Source organism: Coregonus lavaretus (assembly GCF_964263955.1).
Source record: "Coregonus lavaretus genome assembly, contig: HAP1_SCAFFOLD_1144, whole genome shotgun sequence".
Lineage (NCBI taxonomy): Eukaryota > Metazoa > Chordata > Actinopteri > Salmoniformes > Salmonidae > Coregonus > Coregonus lavaretus.
Window position 1 is genome coordinate 41237 of NW_028165236.1, and position 27467 is coordinate 68703.

General features: G+C 42.5%; 1 protein-coding gene and 1 pseudogene across 2 annotated transcripts; both read right to left on the reverse strand.

The window, feature by feature from the left end:
- Positions 1-1771: 1771 nt before the first annotated feature.
- Positions 1772-5073, reverse strand: LOC311116094 (parapinopsin-like; the record flags this gene model as incomplete). Its single annotated transcript, XM_084191223.1, has 5 exons — positions 1772-1927; positions 2411-2656; positions 3917-4025; positions 4119-4338; positions 4707-5073. 5 exons carry the CDS (start codon positions 5071-5073, stop codon positions 1772-1774), a joined length of 1098 nt encoding a protein of 365 aa, XP_084047349.1.
- Positions 5074-8774: 3701 nt separating this feature from the next.
- LOC311116096 (5'-nucleotidase domain-containing protein 3-like) lies at positions 8775-26487 on the reverse strand (annotated as a pseudogene). The gene is made up of 13 exons: positions 26073-26487; positions 24934-25118; positions 20867-20997; positions 15505-15595; positions 14963-15100; positions 12790-12850; positions 12018-12120; positions 11086-11187; positions 10823-10904; positions 10569-10655; positions 10145-10285; positions 9931-9995; positions 8775-9032 (listed from the first exon to the last, which is right to left on the reverse strand). The product of its transcript is annotated as a 5'-nucleotidase domain-containing protein 3-like (transcript).
- Positions 26488-27467: the final 980 nt, after the last annotated feature.

A 27467-nucleotide genomic window follows, 5' to 3' on the forward strand; every position in this document is an offset into this window, starting at 1 on the left:
GTAGGAGCAGGCATGGTTGACTACTGTGTTCTGCTCATAGTAGAAAGATGGCAGGCTGAGCAAGAGGTGTCATCTGTCTATTGCACCGGACTTTTAGACTGAAGTCTAAACCTGACCCTGCTATCATCAATGGCCTATACTTACTCTATGGGGATAGAGTAATTTTTACATCTATCTGGATGTTTTTCTTTATATTTTCGTGTTTTTACTAAAAAAAAAATGAACATATAGTTACCTACATGTTTTATGATGGAATATTGTTACAGCCAGGTGGCTGACAGTCAGTATTCTTGAAACATCCAAAGAAATGACTGAAAGATGAGCCGAGCGTGTTATCTGATTACTATGTGACAATGTATAATCCTATTTCTAAAATAGGATTAAGTGTGAAATACTCTTTGCTTGAACATTTCCCAGCTCATACAGGCTAAATCTGGGATTAGATCAAGCCAGGTTTTTATCCTCTCTGTTCATTGATCAAATTGAAGTCACCCAGGTTAATAAAGACACTATGTTCTTCAGAGGCAGCCACAGAGAGGACAGGACGTTGGAATAACATCTCTCATGGTTCAGTCCATTCACTCTTTTCCTACAGGAGTGTTTCTCAATCCTGGTGTCCTGGCGATCCAAAGAGGTGCACATTTTTGATTCTGCCTTAGCACTGCACATCTGATTTAAATGATTAAAGCTTGACGATGAGTTGATCATTTGAGTCGGCTGCGTAGTGCTAGGGTAAAAAATACAATGTGCAACCTTTGGGTCGCCAGGACCAGGAAGGAGAAACGCTGCTCAATGACCTAGAGACTTACTTTATCTATCCATCCTGTTTCTGTAGTCCAATGGGTTGTGTCTTCAGACTGAGTTGATCAGTGTGAATAAAAACCCTTAACATATCACCCACTTTCCAGAAAAGTTTCTGTCTTGCCAAAGAAATATACAAGAACAATCGATATTTGGTAGATTCGTTTTTATTGAATAATTGAGATCACTTGCATAAAATAAAAAATTAAGAAACCGTGTGTCTACCACACTCTCTCTCTCACACACACACACACGCACGCACGCACGCACACACGCACACAAACACACAAACACACGGACACACAAGCATGCACACGCAAGCACACACACGCACACACTCTCTCACACATACACACGCATGCATGCATGAATGCACACACACACACATTCATGCATTTAGAACATTACATGACAAAACAGTGCACAAAGAAATGTAGTATGTAGTATGTCCTTGGTTGGTATACTGTAATAAATACACTGTGAAATATCAGAAATTACTTTGAAAATACTCACACACGCACGCATGCGCGCACATCCGCAATCACACACACACAGACACAAACACACACTCTACATTACGAAAACAAAATCAGCTTTGCAATACTCTAAAATGGATCTCCATAAATCATTTTCAAAGACAAATTTGCACCCCGGTTTTCTGTAATTCTTTTAAAAATCTCCCATTGTTATACTTTAGAATCCTTGCGCCATTTCAGTTTTTGAATGTACTGCAGACGAGGACTTGGTTGCTGACTGATTGACATGGACTGGACTTTATTAAGTCGAATTCTCACTTAGTTATACATTAATGTCAATGGGACACTGGGTGAATATTCAACTGAATTGTAAGTTAGGATTCACCTGAGTGAGTAGCTGTGATGGGGCTCGGATGGACCCAGACCACCGTGATACTTCTAGGTTCCCGTTTCTGTTTCCAGTGGAGTGATGGAGGAGATGGAGGAGAGAGGAGTCACAGAGGCAGCACCCTGCTGTGTGCACCGATCCCTTGTTTTTTTCTGCCCACCGTGGTCCTTAGGGTCATGGAGCGCATGGGGAGGGTGTCGGGGGCCGAGTCATGGGGGATGTAGCGCCCACAGGAGAGGACTTCCAGAGTGGCATCACGGAACTACAGGGAGTACGGACACAACTGTTAACAAACCATATACAGAATGTGTGGTAAAGCATTATAAATCAATTCGTACAATCTTCAATACACGAGACAATCCACAAGACATTACTAGAGTCGCTATGGATGAGTGTCCACTAATAAGGGCTAGATTTAATCCGTATCGCCTGAAGATCCGCGTTACAGCCGTGATTGAAATGTAAAGATCATTTCGCATTGAGCAGACACATGCAGCGTTTACCGTGAATGCCGTCTCTGCGAATGCGGGAACATTACCTTTAAATTTCAATCGAGCTACAGCGCGGAGCTTCCGCAATACGGATTAAATATAGGCCTAAATAACCAAAACGGAAATGTGTATTCTAACTGAATTAAAACCACAGGGAGCAGACATATAGCAGTCCCCTTCGATAATCTACAAATGTAACTGATGTGGTGTGTTCTCAGTCTAACTTTTCTCTGCCTCTCCTCCAGTACACATACCTGCTTGTTGCTTAGGAAGTAGATGATGGGGTTATAGACTGGACTAGTCTTGGCGAAGTACATGGGCATGGTAGCCACCAGTGGAGGGATGTGGAGCTCTGGGTCCACCACAACCACCACGGACAGGGCTGTGTAGGGCAGCCAGCAGACGAAGAAGGCCCCGATCATGGCCAGCACTATCCTTACTGCCCGCTCATTGTCCTGCAGACAGGGGCGACCGCCCTGCAGCTCCGTGCTACGGTTTAGCTGGAGGAGGAAGAGGAAGAAGAGGAAGACGATACCCGACGACAGACAGTACTCAGTCTCAGCGTCTAAACCCCTCTTACGGTCTCCAGTTATAGCAACAGTCCCTGTTACAGTCCCTCTATCCCAACTGGAAGAGGCTTTTGTACAGTTGGTATATGGACAGAAATTGACTTAGAAAGGTGTGTCCACACTACCACATTAACTAACATTCACAAACATTCACTAACATTCACTAACATTCACTAACATTCACTAACCACCATCATTAACATACCAGTGAGCAGAGAAAAAAAGTCATTATTTCCCTCGGTGGGCTGAGGCTCTATATGTACCTGTCTCATAGAGGTGAGGACCTTGGTGTAACAGTAGATTAATGTGTACCTGTCTCATAGAGGTGAGGACCTTGGTGTAACAGTAGATGAATGTGTACCTGTCTCATAGAGGTGAGGACCTTGGTGTAACAGTAGATTAATGTGTACCTGTCTCATAGAGGTGAGGACCTTGGTGTAACAGTAGATTAATGTGTACCTGTCTCATAGAGGTGAGGACCTTGGTGTAACAGTAGATTAATGTGTACCTGTCTCATAGAGGTGAGGACCTTGGTGTAACAGTAGATTAATGTGTACCTGTCTCATAGAGGTGAGGACCTTGGTGTAACAGTAGATTAATGTGTACCTGTCTCATAGAGGTGAGGACCTTGGTGTAACAGTAGATGAATGTGTACCTGTCTCATAGAGGTGAGAACCTTGGTGTAACAGTAGATGAATGTGTACCTGTCTCATCGAGGTGAGGACCTTGGTGTAACAGTAGATTAATGTGTACCTGTCTCATAGAGGTGAGGACCTTGGTGTAACAGTAGATTGTGTACCTGTCTCATAGAGGTGAGGACCTTGGTGTAACAGTAGATTACTATGTACCTGTCTCATAGAGGTGAGGACCTTGGTGTAACAGTAGATGAATGTGTACCTGTCTCATAGAGGTGAGAACCTTGGTGTAACAGTAGATTAATGTGTACCTGTCTCATAGAGGTGAGAACCTTGGTGTAACAGTAGATGAATGTGTACCTGTCTCATAGAGGTGAGGACCTTGGTGTAACAGTAGATGAATGTGTACCTGTCTCATAGAGGTGAGGACCTTGGTGTAACAGTAGATGAATGTGTACCTGTCTCATAGAGCTGAGGACCTTGGTGTAACAGTAGATGAATGTGTACCTGTCTCATAGAGGTGAGGACCTTGGTGTAACAGTAGATGAATGTGTACCTGTCTCATAGAGGTGAGGACCTTGGTGTAACAGTAGATTATGATGGCGACAGGCAGGAGGAAGCAGAACAGCGTGTAGAGGATCAGGTAGCTGTAATTACTCCAGGACCTAGAGAGACATAACACATTACAAACTGTGTTATAGGACATTATAAAAGGCTCATATATGCTTATAACAAGTTATATAACATATTATACTGGCCTCTCCTCCCAGCCCAGAGAGCAGGAGGTCTGGATGCCCTCGGGGCCGTAGGAGCTCCAGCCCAGCAGTGGGGGAACGGCCCAAAACAAACAGAACAGCCAGACCCCCAGGAGCCCTTGGAAGCTCCGACGCACATTCATCTTGAAGCCTGCCATGGGCTTACACACCACGTTGTAGCGCTCGTACGCCAGCAGTGTCAAAGTGCACATAGACACCAGACCTGAGGGAGAGGAGACCAGGGGGCAGTGTGTTCATAAAGTGTCTGAGAGTAGGACTGCTGATCTAGGATCAGGTCTCCCCTGTCCATATAATCTTATTCATTATGATCTAAAAGGCAAAGCTGATCTTAGATCATCAGCACTTCTACTCTGAGATGCTTTCTGAATATGGACCCTGGCTTCACAACCACAAAACCACAGATCTGAATAACCCGCCCCACCCCCCAAACCCAATTTAACGCATTGAGTTAACTTTATCAAATTATACTATTTTTTCAACACTTTTAGGCTACAACCAAAAATAGGTCTATGAAAAGTTTGAGTTCAGTCCACATGATTCAAAAGACATACTATTCAAAATGTTATTTACCGAAATAGTTGACAGCAAATCCTTGAAAGATGCAGAACTCGTCGCCGAGAAAGAATGAACCATGATAGTTGGTGATGGTGACTATCGATGAACCGCACAAGGCTATCATCAAATCGGACACGGCCAGACTGAGGATGATCACATTCATCGGGGTGAGGAGAGTACGATTCTTCACCAACACGGTTATTACCAGAGTATTGTTAAAAACCGAGAAAATTGCATTGATGAACATAAGATAGGAGATGATGCTGTAGCCTGACCGTGGGAAGATTGTGGGCGCCACAGTACTAGATTTGAAGCCCGGAGAAGTTGAGTCAAAAGTCTGGTCGATGCTCCAAGGTGTGCCGGTGGCAGTTGTGTTGTCCATGGTGGTTAATTTAAAATGCACGCTCTCCACCATTTGGCCAAGAAACTACGGAGAGAGCCCTTTGCTGTCTGCATCCCATCTCAATCAAAGCCCAAACGTCGTAGCTAGATCTTATTATGTCTGATCCTAGTTAAATAGCTTCTATATTTAGGATGTCTTACATTTTGGATTAAGCATCTGTCATTGAGAACATGTTGCCCAACACCACTTAAAAACCATTTGGGAAATTGCTCCCTAACATGATTTGTACGATTATATTGATTAATCTGACCAGGATTTATTGAGCGTTCCGTATTTAAAGGTGCAGCGTGTAGAGACAGCCCTGGGCCTTTCTGGTGTCAAAGTACATTTTCTAAATTATTTTTTTGCCAACTGGGTCAATTCAATATACATTTACATTGAGAGACAAGAGCTTAGATAAAATATATTTGCTTTCCTGACTTTTCTCTGAGGCAAGGAAAGGGTGGATAACTGAAAATCCAGCCCTATATGGCATATACAAAAGTAGGCCTAAAACAGAAAACAGGAACAAGGTTAGGCGGTTGCCATCTTTAATAAATAATCAAATCAAAATACACTCCCAAAGAAAAAATACAAATTACAAGATCCATTTATGTAAACTATACGAGCTTTGGATAAAAGTTATCTCCGAGTTTTTCCAGCAAGACCACTTTTCTCTTTTTCAACCATGAACAATAGATCTCTAAAACATTCTGACCATATCATGATAAGAAACTGAAGTTATTTTCTTGTTAGTTTCCCCCACAAACTAATACTAATAACTATTTTCTGAACATTTCAGTGCAAAGTCAACGATTTCAACACAATTTTATATTTAGATTTAGATTAAAAGCAAGGTTTTTAAAAGAAGAATGTTTATGAAAACAAACAAACTAAAAATATAGCCAAGCAACTCAAATACAGCTTAGAAAATACTGGACAATGATAAATACATTTGTCCATGCAATACAGAATATTATCCTTTTCTATCAGAAATAGGAACATTCTGTTGTAAACCGACTGTTCTATAAGTTGTGTCTATCAATGCGGTTAGTACCTTAACTAGTAAGGACTATTAATAACAATAAAGCCTTTGTGAAAAATATGATTTTAGGGTATCTACCGTATTACCAGGGAAAATATAGCCTATTCTAAAACGTCACAGATATACAGTACCAGTCAAAATTTGGACATACATACTCATTCAAGGGTTTTTCTTTATTTTTACTATTTTTTACATTGTAGAATAATAGTGAAGACATCAAAACTAAGAAATAACACATATGGAATCATGTAGTAACCAAAGAAGTGTTAAACAAATCAAAATATATTTTATATTTGAGATTCTTCAAATAGCACCCTTTGCTTTGATGACAGCTTTGCACACTCTTGGCATTCTCTCAACCAGCTTCACCTGGAATGCTTTTCCAACAATCTTGAAGGAGTTCCCACATATGCTGAGCACTTGTTGGCTGCTTTTCCTTCACTCTGCTGTTCGACTCATCTCAAGCCATCTCAATTTGTTTGAGGTCGGGGGACTGTGGAGGCCAGGTCATCTGATGCAGCACTCCATCACTCTCCTTCTTGGTAAAATAGCCCTTACACAGCCTGGAGGTGTGTTGGGTCATTGTCCTGTTGAAAAACAAATGATAGTCTCACTAAGCCCAAACCAGATGGGATGGCGTATTGCTGCAGAATGCTGTGGTAGCCATGCTGGTTAAGTGTGCCTTGAATTCTAAATAAATCACTGACAGTGTCACCAGCAAAGCACCCCCACACCATAACACCTCCGCCTTCATGCTCTACGGTGGGAACTACACATGCGGAGATAATCCGTTCACCCACACCGCGTCTCACAAAGACACAGCGGTTTAAACCAAAAATCTCAAATTTGGACTCCAGACCAAAGGACTCCAGACTAATGTCCATTGCTCGTGTTTCTTGGCCCAAGCAGGTCTCTTCTTATTGGTGTCCTTTAGTAGTGGTTTCTGAACAGCAATTCGACCATGAAAGCCTGATTTACACAGTCCCCTCTGAACAGTTGATGTTGAGATGTGTCTGTGACTTGAACTCTGTGAAGCATTTATTTGGGCTGCAATTTCTGAGGCTGGTAACTCTAATGAACTTATCCTCTGCAGTAGAGGTAACTCTGGGTCTTCCATTCCTGTGGCGGTCCTCATGAGATCCAGTTTCATCATAGTGCTTGATGGTTTTTGCGACAGCACAAAGAAACTTTCAAAGTTCTTGAAGTTTTCCGTATTGACTGACCTTGTCTTAAAGTAATGATGGACTGTCGTTTCTCATTGCTTATTTGAGCTGTTCTTGCCATAATATGGACTTGGTCTTTTACCAAATAGGGCTATCTTCTGTACACCCCCCCTACCTTGTCACAACACAACTGATTGGCTCAAACGCATTAAGAAGGAAAGAAATTCCACACATTAACTTTTAAGAAAGCACACCTGTTAATTGAAATGCATTCCAGGTGACTCCCTCGTGAAGCTGTTTGAGAGAATGCCAAGAGTGTGCAAAGCTGTCATCAAGGCAAAGGGTGGCTATTTGAAGAATATAAAATATATTTTGATTTGTTTAACACTTTTTTGGTTACTGATTCCATATGTGTTATTTCATAGTTTTGATGTCTTCACTATTATTCTACAATGTAAAAAATTGTAAAAAATAAAGAAAAACCCTTGAATGAGTAGGTGTGTCCAAACTTTTGACTGGTAGTGTATCTACAGTGCAATTATAGTGTGCAAAAGCTTAAGGCATTTCAGAGTGTGTACTGAAAATGTCAAATCATATTTTCAAGCTATTCAACTCCACATTAGTTTATATCTTGTCTTTCTCTGTTCTTATTGGTTCAAAGGCCACCATTAGTTAAAGTCCCTTATAACCAACTGTTCCTTTATTTACACATAAACAGGTAACTTCCAAAATCATTGAAACACTTGAGTAAATGAGGGATACAAAGTATATTGAAATTAGGTGCTTCCACACAGGTATGGTTCATGAGTTAATTAAGCAATTAACATCCCATCATGCTTAGGGTCATGTATATTGTTTGGATGAAAGTTCTGCAGATCTGAGTAAATCTCTGTTTGGGTACATACTGTATGTGTGTCAAGAACATTCAAGCAAACTTATTGTGTAGTGTTTGGTATAGCGTACTAAGCAACTGTACCGCTAGTTTTCAACCTAAAACAGAAACATGGCAGAAATATTTAAGTGTTCTCTACTTACTGTTAGAAATTCAACCTACACATGTAATAGTGAGATTATAAAGCGGAGCAGATCAGTATTGAAGTTACTGACAGCGTGAGGTCAACATGAGATGGAGTCAGTGGAAAACAGAGACAGTAAGTCCAAGTCAGCAGAGTCCTGTCTGCCATCTTCTACCCCTTACGGACTACTCAGCTGGCTTGTTTACACGTCTGCTATAGTTAATGGAACTGCGCTGGGAATGACAGTATAGTTCAGGTCGCCATGATAGAATGAAACGGGTATTTGAGAGCTCTGTGTCCAGAGCAGGTCAAGACAGAGTGTCACAATGAAACTTTTCCCTCCCCTCCCCTCTCTCCTCAGATAAGGTCTTTGACGGAGTGTCGCAGTGAAACCCGTCCTCCCTATCCTCTCCAGTCTGAGTCAAGCCCGGGACGGGGTGTCACACTGAAACCCTTCCCCCCTCCCCTTTCTACTCTTCAGTTGTGGTTCTGTGGGGTATGAAGGGCATCTTCAGGGCCCCGGCGCTGGTCTGCTCGGGCCAGAAGGGTGACTCGTGTTGCAGGGGCGTACGACGGGGGAAGAAGGTGTGATGGAAGTCGTAGTTGAGCAGACAGCTGAGAGACGCCATGTAGATGTCTGCGAAACGAGACAGGCGGCGGGAGAAGTAGGTGGGGTTGTGGTACGTTCGGAAGAGACTCCCAAACTGGCCGTTGAAGATGTCCTTTGTCTGCGATCTGTTGTATGACGAAAGATGTACAATAGTGTTAGTAAGCGAAAAATGCACGTCAAGGGAAATATCTGTAAAAAGAAAGAAAGTTGTACACTCTAATTATGCTCCCAAACATTTAATGGGTATAGCCACCTATAGGGAAATATGGGTAAGACTTTATTTGAAGAGAAGCTACATAAGGACCTCAGAAAACATTAATTACCCAGACATAAAACCTTCCTATAGGAATTGATTATATACTGCTTATGAGTTTTTTTTGTTTTTTTGTTTTTTTTGTACTGTTTTTTTTGTACTGTTTTTTTTACTCCTTTTTACTCATTTTAGTATTTATTTATTTTTTATTTTTTTATATATTTTTTTATTTTATATTTTTTTTTGGGGGGGGGGGTGGATCAGCTTAATATTGCAGATATATTGTATCTTCTATCAATGTAATTGTCTGCATCACTTCCAATCCCCCAAGTTTTTTTTTTTTTTTTTTTTTTTTTATATATATACTCCCCTTTATTACTTTTCAACCCCACCATCCTTTCCCTACTTGGAGTAAATTAGTGAACAACAATGCCCAGGCCTCTACTTCCGGTCTATACTTACTATCTACACCTTATGGACAGAGTTAATTTTACAATAATTCTATTATATATTTTTTTATTTTTTTTATTTTTTATTGCTCCTGAACTTCTTCTACTCTCAACCTCTCCGATCTGCTTATGAGTGTTGGTTATGAATGTGTTACGAAGTCATTATGTACTATAGGTGCCCTTCAAAGAAAGTGTTGCCAACATATCTATATAGCATATAACAACTCTTCTAGGCTTTAGGCAAATAAGAGGACGCATCATAAATGAGATAATGATTATCTTGAGGTTCTTTCGTGGGCTCTTCCCCAATCCCCCTGGCACCTCATGGTTTCTCTCTCTTTGATCCACTCCTGAACGACAGCTTGAGAAGCTGGGTCTCTGTGGACCTGGAAGGGAGAGAGCAGAGAATGTTTGCTGCAGAGAAGATGCTCTTTAGGTTCACAGCTGTTAGCATAGAGCTACCAGACGGACAGACAGAGACAGACAGAAGCGCACGCGCAAGCAAGCAAGCACACACACACACCCCTCCACCTACCTGCATGTGTTCTATCAGCCAAGTCAGGCCCTGTAGCCAGGTCATCAGATGGACACACTCCTCAGTGTTCATGATCTTGATCTCTTTCCTCAGCTCGGGGATGATGGCTCCGGTCCTCCAGCCATGCTTCAGGGTCAGGTCCTAGAGTTCAAAATAATACATAGGATTTATAGAGCGTTTTTTCCTCAAACCTAAACCTAAGGAGTCGATAAACCACAGAACAACTCAAATACCTCTGATTCGGTAACAGGCCAGCCACTTCAATCACGGGCTGACTTTTTATTTATTTATTTAAACGCTACTTAACTTAGACCTATATCATGACATCAGACCGTGTAATTTCTATGATGGTGTGAACATTCTACATGATCATTTTAAATATTAACCTATGCAGTGTAAATGAATGGTTTGAAATTGGACTTACAGCCAGGTCACTGTAGATGTGATCTCCAAAATACAACACCTTGGACCCCCTCCAGCCAGTCAGTCTCAGGAACTCATAGAGGTTTCCCTGCAGAACAAAGAAACAGTCAGTAATTCCCTGGTCTGTATGACAGAGCTTTAACTCTAGAACAGTAGTTAAAGCTCCCCCCCCCCGTGAATAAGCCACATACACCAGGTGTCCTAGTACCCCTGGTTGAGAAAGACTTCCCTAGAACATATTCCGTTGTCCAGTACCTGTTTGTAGATGTTCCCCTTCTCCAGCTTGTGAATCCTGTCCCAATGCAGCACCCCTTTATCAGTCACTCGTCTGAAGGGCCTAGGACGGACAGAGGAAGACAAACGGCAGAATACATACAGTGGAGGTCAACTGGACATGGCAAATAATGGATGGGTACAAGTGGTGTAGTGGTGAAGCTTCCACCACACTGCTTCCACATTGAAGAGTGCAAGACAAACGGAAGGGGTGGTGGGGGGGGGGAGTGAATTGAGACGCTTACTTTCTCCTGTCGTTGAAGAAGCCAGGTTTGTCGGCCTGTGCGATGACAATGTCAAACAGATCTCTCCAGTCCTTCCCCACAATGTAGTTCATTCCCCGATCCCTGGGAATATTCGAGTCATTTATCACGACTTACAATCAGTCACACAATATAGAACAAAGTAGCACAGACATGACACTCTGCCGTAGAGAGGCCTAGATCAACAGTGTCTGCAAACTCATCATCTGGGTACTTTCAACCGTTTTCAATTTTTTATCAAAGTAATTTGACATGCTGCTATCATTGTCAGAATTGATAAATAAAGCTAGTGTAACGATGTAACCATAGGGCTGTGAAAACCCTCTCTAGCAACATAGTATATATTCATATATTAACAGTACACAGTTTAGAATTGTATAAAGTTTTGTGGTGAACTGTCAGCACAGAGATATGCCAGAGACACTCACACACAGAGATGTGTCAGAGACACTCACACACAGAGATATGTCAGAGACACTCACACACAGAGATTTGTCAGAGACACTCACACACAGAGATTTGTCAGAGACACTCACACACAGAGATATGTCAGAGACACTCACACACAGAGATTTGTCAGAGACACTCACACACAGAGATATGTCAGAGACACTCACACACAGAGATTTGTCAGAGACACTCACACGCAGAGATATGTCAGAGACACTCACACACAGAGATATGTCAGAGACACTCACACACAGAGATATGTCAGAGACACTCACACACAGAGATATGTCAGAGACACTCACACACAGAGATATGTCAGAGACACTCACACACAGAGATATGTCAGAGACACTCACACACAGAGATATGTCAGAGACACTCACACACAGAGATTTGTCAGAGACACTCACACACAGAGATTTGTCAGAGACACTCACACCCAGAGATATGTCAGAGACACTCACACAAAGTCAAATGGGCTGTTAGTGATGAGGAACATCTTCTTGCCATCCTCATAGAGCTTCTTCAACACAGCATGAGTCTGTTCTCCATAGGAAATATAGTTCTCTACAGAGAGGGGGGGGAATGCGAGAGGGTGGGGGGGAGAGTAAGAGAGAGAGAGAAAGAGAGAGAGAGAGGGGGGAAGAGAGAGCGAAAGGGGAGAGAGAGGGGGGAGAGAGAAAGGGGAGAGAGAGAGAGAGAGAGGAGAGGAGAGAGAGAGAGAGAGAGAGAGAGGAGAGGAGAGAGAGAGAAAGGGAGGAGAGAGAGAGAGAGAGAGAGAGAGAGAGAGAGAGAGAGGAGAGAGGAGAGAGAGAGAAAGGGGGGAGAGAGGGGGGGGGGGCAAAAGAAAGGAAAAGGAAGTTGCAGAGGGAGGAGGGAGGAGTGATAATACAGTCTAAACATAGCTCCACCGCCAGACAATTGCTATTGTGCACAGAAAAACATTACTTCTAGGAAGTAGGATAATAATATTTCATAGTAATCTGTTTGAAGATATGAGACACAACAATGGCAATGACCTTGATGTAGTACTCTTATCATCCAACTCTCAGATGTTCATACACAGTCGCACAAACCCCTGAGATTATTTCTAAAGATACTACATGTTACATTAGACACTGGGTTGTAAGACTCAGAGAGCACACACTCCCTTCCCCCATTATCACACAGTGGCATAGTAATACAGTAATACACAGTCTGTCAGAGAACACACACAGAGATCATTGTTGTCCTTACCGATATCTGCCTCCACAGCCCGGTACATAATACCCTTGACATGGACATCTCCTATAGCTGCCTGTTAACAGAGAGAGAGGAGGAGACGTTACAATGGCTGCAATTTGTGGCAGGAAATTCATATTTTCTTTTGAAAATATAGAATGTTACAAACGGCGTTCCATATTGGAGAATGAAGAATACAGAACGATACATACAATTCATGTTCCTCCATATGGAAAATATTTGGAAAACTTTGTAGAAGTACATAGTGGACAAAGTGTTCTAAGAAAGTGCACTAAGAAAGTGCACTAACACAGTGTACTAACACAGTGCACTAACACAGTGCACTAACACAGTGTACTAACACAGTGTACTAACACAGTGTACTAACAAAGTGCACTAACACAGTGTACTAACACAGTGTACTAACACAGTGTACTAACACAGTGCACTAACACAGTGTACTAACACAGTGCACTAACACAGTGTACTAACACAGTGTACTAACACAGTGTACTAACAAAGTGCACTAACACAGTGCACTAACACAGTGCACTAACACAGTGTACTAACAACTAACACAGTGTACTAACACAGTGCACTAACACAGTGCACTAACACAGTGTACTAACACAGTGCACTAACACAGTGTACTAACAACTAACACAGTGTACTAACACAGTGTACTAACACAGTGCACTAACACAGTGCACTAACACAGTGCACTAACACAGTGTACTAACACCACCCCTCAGTTTGAATTGTGTTACCTTGGAAAATCGACAAAACTAAAGACAAAGACACAAAAAAGTTACAAAGACAAGAACAAGAATACGATTTGAGGTTATTGCCCCACACAATGTGACTGGTGTGCTTTACTAAATACAAATGAAAGCCTATTGCATCTTGAAGGGGGAGGGGAGGGGAGGGGGAGAGGGGAGAGGGGAGAGGAGGGAAGGGAAGGGGGGAGAGGAGAGGAGAGAAGAGGAAGGGGGAGAGGAGGGTAAGGGGGAGAGGAGAGGAGGGGGGAGAGGAGGGAAGGAGAGGGAGGAGAGGAGGGGAAAGGGAGAGGAGGGAAGGAGAGGGAGGAGAGGAGAGGAGGGGGGAGAGGAGGGGAGGGGAAGGGGAAGAGGAGGGGAGGGGAAGGGGAAGAGGAGGGGAGGGGAAGGGGAAGGGGGAGAGGAGGGGAAGGGAAGGGGGAGAAGAGGGGAGGGGAGGGGGAAAGGAGAGGAGAGGAGAGGAGAGGAGAGGAGAGGAGAGGAGAGGAGAGGAGAGGAGAGGAGAGGAGAGGAGAGGAGAGGAGAGGAGAGGAGAGGAGAGGAGAGGAGAGGAGAGGAGAGGAGAGGAATGGAGGGGGAAAGGAGGGAAGGGGGAGAGGAGAAGAGGGAGAGGAGAGGGGAGAGGAGAGGAGTGGAGGGGGAGAGGAGGGAGAGGAGAAGAGAGGAGAGGAGGGGGGAGAGGAGGGAAGGAGAGGGAGGAGAGGAGGGGAAAGGGAGAGGAGGGGGGAGATGAGGGCATGGGAAGGCATGGGGGAGTAGGGGTGTCTTTCACATTCCCTGTGATCAATTGAAACTTGAGAAGGTGTCTAATCTAGTGGATATATTGTGAGTGAGTGAGTGAGTGAGTGAGTATGAAGCCAGGTTTTCATTATGATGACACTGATCTGTCAAAGACACTGCAGAATGAAACTAAGCAGGTACCAGTCCTCCCTGACAAGCACATCAAAGGAACAAAGACAACACAGCTCAGATTTCACTAAAATATCTCCTTCTGAAGACGCAGGCAGAGCCACCAGAGACCAGACAGAGACACAGATGGTGTGGCTGCCTCCTCTAAAACTAGACTGCCATTTTCAAAAGCCTAAATGAAGCCTCTCCTCTGTCACGAAGCACACTAAAATAACTACAGCATCACAACCAACGGTCACAACAAGGCATCATTATTAATACATTTAACTCCCACATTCCTGGAATCCACTTTGTCATGGAGAGGAGCATTATGATTCTGGCCTTCTGGTCTGGCTATGGTTCCTGAGAGAGGTTGTGTTCATTAGGGCACACCGTAGCAAAATGTTTTAAAACGTTGTTTCAGATAGTACCAGTTAATCTCTTTCTGACCGTTTTCTTCCATTTTGTGCCTAATGAACACAACCCAGGTGTCTTTGCAAAAATCACTGTTCTGGTCTCGTTACCTTGACGTCTTTGTAGAGGTGGACAGGCTCGTAGTCGATATTGTGCTTCAAGAAGTAGTCATTAACTGAGCACAGGAGGTTCATCTCTGGGAGGGAGAAGATGTCCATGAACTGTTTCATAGTGTGACCATGGGAACTCTGGAGGAGAGAGATATGAATGATCAGATAGGATAGGAAATGAGTAAAGTGAGGTGTTACCAGGCTATGCAATATGCATGTCAGCCATAACTGAAGTTAACATGAGACCATGTCTATTTGCCACCTCTGCACCCAGAAGTAGATTGAGTAGCTAGCTATCTAGTGCATGTGAGATTTGGTTCTGTGTTGAGTTTCCACAGGGTAGAAACGTAATACTACAGTATCATGTGTCTGACTGAAGGGGTGAAAACAGTTCACGACTGGAGTGACTGGGGGTGACTGGGGGTGACTGGGCAATGCAGTGGCCTTGCTGCTGAATGTAATGGGGTCAGTTTATCACGGTGACTGAAGCAGATCTGTATATAGTGACTGTGGAAGGGTGGAGGAGATGATATGGGCCTTACCTTGCCATAGAAGTCACTCATATTCTCCAGAGGGACATGGCAGCCATCGTACATGGCAATCACCTCCTTGTCTGGTACCGGTTGAAGACCCCTACAGGGGACAAGAGAACACACGTTTGTCCTGCTGCACTGAACCAACCTTTTTTTCCTAAACCAGGAAATACTGGTAACGATTAACATTAACTGAATTTCAGGCCTATAAAGTATACACTATCTACTGTATAGTTATATACTGTATAGTTATATACAGTGCCTTCGGAAAGTGTTCAGACCCCTTGACCTTTTCCACATTTAGTGACTTTACAGCCTTATTCTAAAATTGATTAAAATTGCTTTTTTTCCTCATCAATCTACACACAATAACCCGTAATGACAAAGCAAAAACAGGTTTTTAGACATTTTGTTTAATTTATAAAATAAATAAAAAACAGAAATATCACATTTACATAAGTATTCAGACCCTTTACTCAGTACTTAGTTGAAGAAGCCATGAGTCATCTTGGGTATGCTAAGCTTAGCACACCTGTATTTGGGGAGTTTATCCCATTCTTCTCTGAAGATCCTCTCAAGCTCTGTCAGGTTGGATGGGGAGCGTCGCTGCACAGCTATTTTCAGGTCTCTCCAGAAATGTTCGATCAGATTCAAGTCCGGGCTCTGGCTGGGCCACTCAAGGACATTCAGAGACTTGTCCCGAAGCCACTCCTGCGTTGTCTTGGCTGTGTGCTTAAGGTCGTTGTCCTGTTGGAAGGTGAACCTTCGCCCCAGTTTGAGGTCCTGAGCGCTTTGGAGCAGGTTTTCATCAAGGATCTCTCTGTACATTGCTCCGTTCATCTTTGCCTTGATCCTGACTAGTCTCCCAGTCCCTGCTGCTGAAAAAAATCCCCACAGCTTGATGCTGCCCCCACCATGCTTCACCGTAGGGATGGTGCCAGGTTTCCTCCAAACGTGACGCTTGGCATTCAGGCCAAAGAAATCAATCTTGGTTTCATCAGAACAGATAAGCTTGTTTCTTATGGTCTGAGAGTCTTTAGGTGCCTTTTGGCAAATTACAAGTGGGCTGTCATATGCCTTTTACTGAGGAGTGGCCACTCTACCATAAAGGCCTGATTGGTGGAGTGCTGCAGAGATGGTTGTCCTTCTGGAAGGTTCTCCCATCTCCACAGATGAACTCTAGAGCTCTGTCAGAGTGACCATCAGGTTTTTGGTCACCTCCCTGACCAAGGCCCTTTACCCCCGATTGCTCAGTTTGGCCGGGCGGGTCAGAAGTTTACATACACTCAATTAGTATTTGGTAGCATTGCCTTTAAATTGTATAACTTGGTTCAAACGTTTCGTGTAGCCTTCCACAAGCTTCCCACAATAAGTTGGGTGAATTTTGGCCCATTCCTCCTGACAGAGCTGGTGTAACTGAGTCAGGTTTGTAGGCCTCCTTGCTCGCACACGCTTTTTCAGTTCTGCCCACACATTTTCTATAGGATTGAGGTCAGGGCTTTGTGATGGCCACTCCAATACCTTGACTTTGTTGTCCTTAAGCCATTTTGGCACAACTTTGGAAGTATGCTTGGGGTCATTGTCCATTTGGAAGACCCATTTGCGATCAAGCTTTAACTTCCTGACTGATGTCTTGAGATGTTGCTTCAATATATCCACAACATTTTCCTTCCTCATGATGCCATCTATTTTGTGAAGTGCACCAGTCCCTCCTGCAGCAAAGCACCCCCACAGCATGATGCTGCCACCCCCGTGCTTCACGATTGGGATGGTGTTCTTCGGCTTGCAAGCATCCCCCTTTTTCCTTCAAACATAACGATGGTCATAATGGGCAAACAGTTCTATTTTTGTTTCATCAGACCAGAGGATATTTCTCCAAAAAGTACATTCTTTGTCACCATGTGGAGTTGCAAACCATAATCTGGCTTTTCTATGGCGGTTTTGGAGCAGTGGCTTCTTCCTTGCTGAGCGGCCTTTCAGGTTATGTTGATATAGGACTTTTTTTTACTGTGGATATAGATACTTTTGTACCTGTTTCCTCCAGCATCTTCACAAGGTCCTTTGCTGTTGTTCTGGGATTGATTTGCACTTTTCGCACCAAAGTACGTTAATCTCTAGGAGACAGAACGCATCTCCTTCCTGAGCGGTATGACGCCTCACAGGTGGCAGCTTCATTAAATAGTACCCGCAAAACACCAGTCTCAACGTCAACAGTGAAGAGGCGACTCCGGGATGCTGACCTTCTAGGCAGAGTTGCAAAGAAAAAGCCATATCTCAGACTGCCCATCTTAATCTTTTCTTTTTATTGGCCAGTCTGAGATATGACTTTTTCTTTGCAACTCTGCCTAGAAGGTCAGCATCCCGGAGTCGCCTCTTTACTGTTGACGTTGAGACTGGTGTTTTGTGGGCACTATTTAATGAAGTTGCCAGTTGAGGACCTGTGAGGCGTCTGTTTCTCAAACTAGACACTAATGTATTTGTCCTCTTGCTCAGTTGTCCCACTCCTCTTTCTATTCTGGTTAGAGACAGTTTGCGCTCTTCTGTGAAGGGAGTAGTACACAGCGTTGTACGAGATCTTCAATTTCTTGGCATTTTCTCGCATAGAATAGCCTTAATTTCTCAGAACAAGAATAGACTGACGAGTTTCAGAATAAAGTTATTTGTTTCTGGCCATTTTGAGCCTGTAATCGAACCCACAATTGCTGATGCTCTAGATACTCAACTAGTCTCAAGAAGGCCAGTTTTATTGCTTCTTTAAATCAGTACAACAGTTTTCAGCTGTGCTAACATAATTGCAAAAGGGTTTTCTAATGATCAATTAGCCTTTTAAAATTATACACTTGGATTAGCAAACACAACGTGCCATTGGAACACAGGACTGATGGTTGATGATAAATGGGCCTCTGTACGCCTATGTAAATCTGCCGTTTCCAGCTACAATAGCCATTTACAACATTAACAATGTCTACACTGTATTTCTGATGAATTTGATGTTATTTTAATGGACACTAAAATTGCTTTTCTTTCGAAAACAAGGACATTGCTATGTGACCCCAAACTTTTGAACGGTAGTGTACATTATATTTCCGTTTTTGGTAACCTAAACTATTTTATTTTTTATTTTTTATACCTCTGGCAGTTTACTGCTTACCTTTGTACCGTTTCAGGTTATTCACTGGACTTAAACTGCTTAAATTTCAATAAAAACTGGAGAAATGGGTTTAAAAAATAATTTTGAGCAGTAGTGTAGATAAACATGGCAGTATAGTTACACAGATAGAGCATTATCAGGTGAAAGGTCCAATGCAGCCGGTTTCATCTCAATATCAAATCATTTCTGGGTAAAAGTTAAGTACCTTATTGTGATTGTTTTAAATTAAAAATGGTAAAAAATAAACAAAAATGGCTTCTTAGCAAAGAGCTATTTCTCAAGCAAGAATTTAGCTACAGTGAGGTTAAAAAAGTATTTGATCCCCTGCTGATTTTGTACGTTTGCCCACTGACAAAGAAATGATCAGTCTATAATTTTAATGGTAGGTTTATTTCAACAGTGAGAGACAGAATAACAACAAGAAAACGCATTTCAAAAATGTTATAAATTGATTTGCATTTTAATTAGGGAAATAAGTATTTGACCCCCTCTCAATCAGAAACATTTCTCGCTCCCAGGTGTCTTTTATACAGGTAACGAGCTGAGATTAGGAGCACACTCTTAAAGGGAGTGCTCCTAATCTCAGCTTGTTACCTGTATAAAAGACACCTGTCCACAGAAGCAATCAATCAATCAGATTCCAAACTCTCCACCATGGCCAAGACCAAAGAGCTCTCCAAGGATGTCAGGAACAAGATTGTAGACCTACACAAGGCTGGAATGGGCTACAAGACCATCGCCAAGCAGCTTGGTGAGAAAGTGACAACAGTTGGTGCGATTATTCGCAAATGGAAGAAACACAAAAGAACTGTCAATCTCCCTCGGCCTGGGGCTCCATGCAAGATCTCATCCTTGTGGAGTTGCAATGATCATGAGAACGGTGAGGAATCAGCCCAGAACTACACGGGAGGATCTTGTCAATGATCTCAAGGCAGCTGGGACCATAGTCACCAAGAAAACAATTGGTAACACACTACGCTGTGAAGGACTGAAATCCTGCAGCGCCCGCAAGGTCCCCCTGCTCAAGAAAGCACATATACAGGCCCGTCTGAAGTTTGCCAATGAACATTTGAATGATTCAGAGGAGAACTGGGTGAAAGTGTTGTGGTCAGATGAGACCAAAATGGAGCTCTTTGGCATCAACTCAACTCGCCGTGTTTGGAGGAGGAGGAATGCTGCCTATGACCCCAAGAACACCATCCCCACTGTCAAACATGGAGGTGGAAACAATATGCTTTGGGGGTGTTTTTCTGCTAAGGGGACAGGACAACTTCACCGCATCAAAGGGACGATGGACGGGGCCATGTACCGTCAAATCTTGGGTGAGAACCTCCTTCCCTCAGCCAGGGCATTGAAAATGGGTCGTGGATGGGTGTTCCAGCATGACAATGAACCAAAACACACGGCCAAGGCAACAAAGGAGTGGCTCAAGAAGAAGCACATTAAGGTCCTGGAGTGGCCTAGCCAGTCTCCAGACCTTAATCCCATAGAAAATATGTGGAGGGAGCTGAAGGTTCGAGTTGCCAAACGTCAGGCTCGAAACCTTAATGACTTGGAGAAGATCTGCAAAGAGGAGTGGGACAAAATCCCTCCTGAGATGTGTGCAAACCTGGTGGCCAACTACAAGAAACGTCTGACCTCTGTGATTGCCAACAAGGGTTTTGCCACCATGTACTAAGTAATGTTTTGCAGAGGGGTCAAATACTTATTTCCCTCATTAAAATGCAAATCAATTTATAACATTTTTGACATGCGTTTTTCTGGATTTTTTTGTTGTTATTCTGTCTCTCACTGTTCAAATAAACCTACAATTAAAATTATAGACTGATCATGTGTTTGTCAGTGGGCAATCGTACAAAATCCGCAGGGGATCAAATACTTTTATCCCCTCACTGTAGGACTGTCTGGGAGTGGTCTGAATGGGGAGGGGAAAACTAGCTGTTAAAACTAGCTGTTATTGGCAAAGAGGTTTGGAACTCTTTCTTATTGGTCTAACTAGGCAGGCCAAAACTCCATCCCACCAAAACAGGCTGAAATTCCAGGTGGTCTTTTCAAACAGCTCTTATACTAAAAGGGCATTATCATCATTTTCACAATTTCAGTTTTATTCCAACCTCATAGTGTGGAGATTTATATATATATAAACAAAGGGAAATCACGCTTTTGACTGCACTGGGCCTTTAATTAATGTATTCCTAGTAATCCCTAGACTGCACATACCTGTATACTGTTCCCAGCTGTATGTAGTGAAAGGCATCGATCTTCATCAGTAAAGCCTTTTGGACATCATAGTGCAGTCCCCTGACAACAAAGTTAGGGATGTACTCGTACTCTCGCAAGCCCTCAGGGTACTAAAGGCAGAAGAAAATGAGATGTTATCACTAAAGCTTGGAGAGGAACAGAAAACAAGGATCCATGTTTATCATTTATTGAAGATGGAGGTCTAAATTTAAGATACAGTTTTGAAACGCTCATTCAATCTTCGTTCTTTGAACATAGGCTTTGCAGAAAGTACAGTTATACTAATTCACAGAGGAACATCTTGAAAAGGCTGAATATAAAAAAACACTACTTTAACTCAATCCTCATTTTTGTCCAAAGATTGTCTCACGACTATTAGAAGATCATTTGTCAACTTTAACAGGGTGACACTGACAGCATAAATATAATATCTCTCTCTTTGGAAAAATATGGCAAGTGTTGAATCAAATTGGGGGGGGGGGGGGGGGGTTGTCAAGGTTACGAACAAAGACATGGTCTGTGCTTCGTCAAGTCCAACAGAATTACATAATATAGCAGCTTTCAGTTAATATGATTGATTCATATGTATCTGGAGCAGAGTGGTCTTTCATGTGGCAGTGAGTGCAGTCTTATGCCAGGAAATGTGGCCTGCCAACGACCAAAGGTTTTGGTTATACTGCACAAACAGACCTGGGGCCGTATCCACAAAGCATCTCAGAAGAGGTCCTAGGAATCATGTTAAAACATGTTTTAGGACTTTAAAAAAACTCTCAGAGTAGGTTTTAAGATGACTCTCTAGTCACAAACCACAGCTGGGTCTCCTGCTACTGTCCTCCCTTCCACTGGCATACTGTTACGTTCAGCTCATAGGGTCTCCTGCTACTGTCCTCCCTTCCACTGGCATACTGTTACGTTCAGCTCATAGGGTCTCCTGCTACTGTCCTCCCTTCCACTGGCAGACTGTTACGTTCAGCTCATAGGGTCTCCTGCTACTGTCCTCCCTTCCACTGGCAGACTGTTACGTTCAGCTCATAGGGTCTCCTGCTACTGTCCTCCCTTCCACTGGCAGACTGTTACGTTCAGCTCATAGGGTCTCCTGCTACTGTCCTCCCTTCCACTGGCAGACTGTTACGTTCAGCTCATAACTGGTTTTTTTCTCTTTCTGTCATCTGGTGGTCAAAGCAAGACTGAAAATAGTCTGGACAACCCCTCCCTCTCTCTGCCGCTCGCTCTACAGTCAATGTCACCTCTCCCGACTTATCACCTACCCTCTTTCCATTTACTGTAACAAGCATCCTCACCCACTGAGCACCGGACATCTATTGATGTTGAAAAGTAGTTGAAATTTGGTCAGCCAGCCCGGGCCGGACAAAATCTGAGCCAATCATAGAAATCTATGTTTCACAAGTTTGGACAGCACAGTACAGTACAGTAGAGCACAGTAGAGATTAGAGAACAGTACAGAACAGTAAAGAAAAGAAAAGTACAGTAAAAGTACAGAAGTATTACTGTAAAGAAAATTCCAGATTGTCTGCATAATCTAATAATAATAATGCCAAGAGTGTGCAAAGCTGTCATCAAGGCAAAGGGTGGCTACTTTGAAGAATCTCAAACATAAAATATATTTTAATTTGTTTAACACTTTGGTTACTTACATGATTCCATATGTGTTATTTCATAGTTTTGATGTCTTCACTGTTATTCTACAATGTAGAAAATAGTAAAAAAATAAAGAAAAACCCTGGAATGAGTAGGTGTGTCCAAACTTTTGACTGGTACTGTATGTCAAAAAAACATTTTTTTTACACTGCTTGGACTTAGGCGACCTGAAAAAACGCTTAGGCGGCTCGCCCAAGGATTACAATGGCAGAAAGATCCCTGGAATGATCAACAGTGCCCTGCCAGAGGATCTCAGGCTGCATCCTGGCTCGTAGGGAGATAAAATATCTGCGATATAGGATGGGGACTGTACTCTACTCTACTGTGATGTCCAAACTTATGAAACTTAGACGTCTATGATTGTTTCAGATTTGGTCTGGTCCGGGAACAACCAAATGTGGTCTTGTTTGGGGGCGGAGCTCATTAAAATAATAGCCAAATATGCAAAATAAGGATATTGCATATTTCTACCTTTGTGTACCTACTCAGGATACATCCCCATGAAGAGAATGATATTCAAATTCAAATCCATAAATCATGCATTTCTGAATAGTACAGATCAGGGACTCATCATGTAATTCCGTTACCGTAATTCCATTACCGGATGTAAATCCACTTCACCTACTGTAATTCAATCGAGTACAGGCTTAACTGAATGAACAAAGATGGAATAAATTACGACATTTTATTAAATAGTCTGTCGAATTGCCTCGTCTCAGGAGGGAAGATCCTAGGAGCCAGATGATGTGATGGGAGATAGCCCTATGCGGTATACTAGGAGCCAGATGATGTGATGGGAGATAGCCCTATGCGGTATCCTAGGAGCCAGATGATGTGATGGGAGATAGCCCTATGCGGTATCCTAGGAACCAGATAATGTGATGGGAGATAGCCCTATGCGGTACTGCAGGGATGGAAAAACCCAGCTGGGGTAAAGTAGTTCCAATGATGGGCCTTAAGGATATTATAGCAGCTGGTGGTGGGGAGGTGGCTGGTTGTTGAAAACGTATGCTGAAAAACAGCAAGTGAGAGAGCATGGGTAAGATTTACGCCCATTGGTTGAGAGGGAGGAAGGTGATAATTGCAAGAGTGAGCCCATAGGTTGAACAGCAAGCGTGAGGAATGTGCATTATTGTGCCGTGCTTACAGGCTATAAGGTCAATAGGTGAATGACATTCCTCACTTGGCTAATAGGAAAGAGGAGGAGAAACAAGACACTATGATGACGATACATTTGTACTCTATCTCCCACAATGCCCCTAGAACAGGAAACAAAGTGAATTATGTTATTTATTTATTTATTTTTATTTATTTTATTTCACCTTTATTTAACCAGGTAAGCCAGTTGAGAACAAGTTCTCATTTACAACTGCGACCTGGCCAAGATAAAGCAAAGCAGTGCGATAAAAACAACAACACAGAGTTACATATGGGGTAAAAAATACATAAAGTCAAAAAATACAACAGAAAATATATATACAGTGTGTGCAAATGTAGCAAGTTATGGAGGTAAGGCAATAAATAGGCTATAGTGCAAAATAATTACAATTAGTATTAACACTGGAATGATAGATGTGCAAGAGATTATGTGCAAATAGAGATACTGGGGTGCAAAAGAGCAAAATAAATAACAATATAGGGATGAGGTAGTTGGGTGGGCTAATTTCAGATGGGCTGTGTACAGGTGCAGTGATCGGTAAGGTGCTCTGACAACTGATGCTTAAAGTTAGTGAGGGAGATAAGAGTCTCCAGCTTCAGAGATTTTTGCAATTCGTTCCAGTCATTGGCAGCAGAGAACTGGAAGGAATGCTTACTGAATGAAGTTAAACGAGCATTCAGACCAGCCTTCTTGATTTGAACTTTCCTAAACTACATTTCAGTAACCAAAAGGCATTTTTTTAACCTCAAGGTGTTATGTCATAGCTGACACCCCATTCTTTCTGCAGACATCTTTGAATCTTAATTCGGAGCAGATAGTTAGAGTTTTTGGAAAAAGTAGTTGCATAAAAAACTGAGGGAGATTTTACCGTAATTCTGTTACCAAATTTAGCATCTGCACAGTTCTTCCAGTAAATGTATTTTAGTGAAATGTTCTGTGCAAATTGTTCAAAGTAGTCCTAGTCCTTGTGCATAAGGTTGTATAGTTTGTTAAACTTTGAAATCAATGGTTTTTGTTTGGCATACATTTTAAAGTGAACAATCTGAGTCAGAGCGTAATTCTGTTATCGTGGAATTGCCTGTATGACAATTACCATAGGAGTTGTCAGCACTAACAGATCTGGGATCAGGCTACTGTTCCTCTGCTGTGCCTCTTCATCTCTGTCACATTAAAAAGACCCCTCTGCTACAGATCTGACCTAGGACCAGGCTAGAGGAACAGACATTACCCTGTGCTCCTGGATGAGGATGTCCCTGGCGATGTTAAAGATGAGGGTGTGGAGGTGTCTGGAGTAGAAGGCCAGAGTGTAGTCATAGTCAAACCCATAGATCTCGATGTCCTCCAGACTCATCTCGTTGTTGGCAAAGATGCTGTTGGGGTTCGCACTGTTCTTAGATATCACAGGGACCAGGGCTAAAGGAGAAGGACAAAAGAGGGTGCTCTCTTGATGTGTTGTGTCAATGTTGGTCTAATCTATTGCCCCTCTGCAGATTAATACAGGCCTCGCCGTGCCCTTGCTGATTAGTGACATGAATAATGATGCATCCGTGACCTTTGAATTACCTCAAAATCAAAATCAAGTTTTATTGGTCACCTACACATATTTAGCAGATGTCATTGCAGGTGTAGTGAAATGAATGTAGCGAAAAGCTTGTCAACAATATCATATAGGTTTCTAGCTAAACGATTATTATTTATTTGTTATGTATTTTTTATTTTACGTCTGCATTATAAGGCGTATGTGTGTAGTGTAGAACAACTGCCACTAGGGGGACCCCTTGGCCCCTGCTATGATATGTTACACACGATGGGTCCACTTCCAGAGACAACAAAGATGGGCAGTAGGCTTTTACTGTGCAAAATATCATGCCAATATCACAGTTTATGTCGATTCAGTGTGACACAGAGAGTCCTGGTCGCTCACCACCAGGTGATGTCCAGTGTCTCCCAACTGGAACAATAATAAGTATTTGATACAATAACTACAATAACCTTGTACAATATCTGGTACAATAATAAGTACTTGTTATTAACATGCCACCCCTGGTACAGTGAGTAACAAGTTACACCTAGCTTCTTCAAAGGAATAAAAAGAATTAGGGATTGGACATTATTGTTTAACATCCTCATCACAGGAGGTTGGTGGCACCTTAATTGGGGAGGACGGGCTCGTGGTAATAACTGGAGTGGAATAGGTGGAATGGTATCAAATACATCAAACACATGGTTTCTGTGTTTGATGCCATCCCATTCGCATCGTTCCAGCCATTATTGTGAGCCGTCCTCCCCTCAGCAGCCTCCACTGATCCTCAACCATTTATGGATTGGAGACTTGTTTACATGGTATTCAACAAACGCATGCCCTACCTTCGGTCTGTTTTTTGGTTTCGTTGTAAATAGACCACAACCAGTTTGTCATGTCCTGGCCACTTACAGAAGTGGTACACATAGTAGCTTCCTTGGCATAGTTTTTGGAACAGGGTTGTTCTGCCAACCTACTGCGGGACACTGCACTGAAATTTCGCTCCCATAACCGAGCCTTCTTCCACGGCGTTCGGTTTCCGAAGTACCGTGGTATGTCGTGCTGCGCGTGGAAGGCATTGTAGCAAATGAACTTCTGCAGAGAATCCTTATTCTTTAACAGACTCGACAGTGACAAAGGCGTCATGGTCATGGCTATCGTCCCCTTCGAGTTGTCGGTACCCTGTGTCTAGGTCGTGGGATTTGGGTAATTGCATGCGGCCACAGCGCTCTTATGTATATAAATACAGAAACAGAATCCGCTAGCATTCTGCCAGCAGCACAAACGATGACGTCAGAGTTGTATGTTAATGTCAAAACGTTCAAAATAAAAGCCCGCATTTTCAAAACATTGCAATGTGGATAACTGATTCAAAAGATATAGAATTTTAATAAATGGCCACCTCTATTGTGACAACAAGAAAATGCTATGAGTAATTTATGAAATCAAATAACGTTTTTTTGTAATACCAATCTTTTTAATTTTTTTACTAGTCCTGTATTAGCAAACCAATACAGATGTCTGTAGCGCAGGCAAAAAATTGTTTTCAGCATCTCAGCTTTGCCAAAAAAGGTAGTTGTATAATTAAGAACAGTATCTTGCAGGGTTCAACAGTTGAAATTTTAAGAGTTGTTGCCCTGTCCCTTTATGCTATTATCATTCTAATGGAATCCAGAAAGAACAAAACCCTGTCCTCAAACATTTACATCAAAAGGTGCAAAGTTATGGGCAAAGACCCAAAACATCATCATCAAACTACTTCCAGCGACTATGTACAGTTGAAGTCGGAAGTTTACATACACTTAGGTTGGAGTCATTAAAACTCGTTTTTCAACCACTCCACAAATTTGTGGGCAGAACTGAAAAAGTGCGTGCGAGCAAGGAGGCCTACAAACCTGACTCAGTTACACCAGCTCTGTCAGGAGGAATGGGCCAAAATTCACCCAACTTATTGTGAGAAGCTTGTGGAAGGCTACCCGAAACGTTTGACTCAAATTAAAGAATTTAAAGGCTATGCTACCAAATACTAATTTAGTGTATGTAAACTTCTGACCCACTGGGAATGTGATGAAATAAATAAAAGCTGAAATAAATAATTCTCTCTACTATTATTCTGACATTTCACATTCTTAAAATAAAGTGGTGATCCTAAATAACCTAAGACAGGGAATTTTTACTAGGATTAAATGTCAGGAATTGTGAAAAACTGAGTTTAAATGTATTTGGCTAAGGTGTATGTA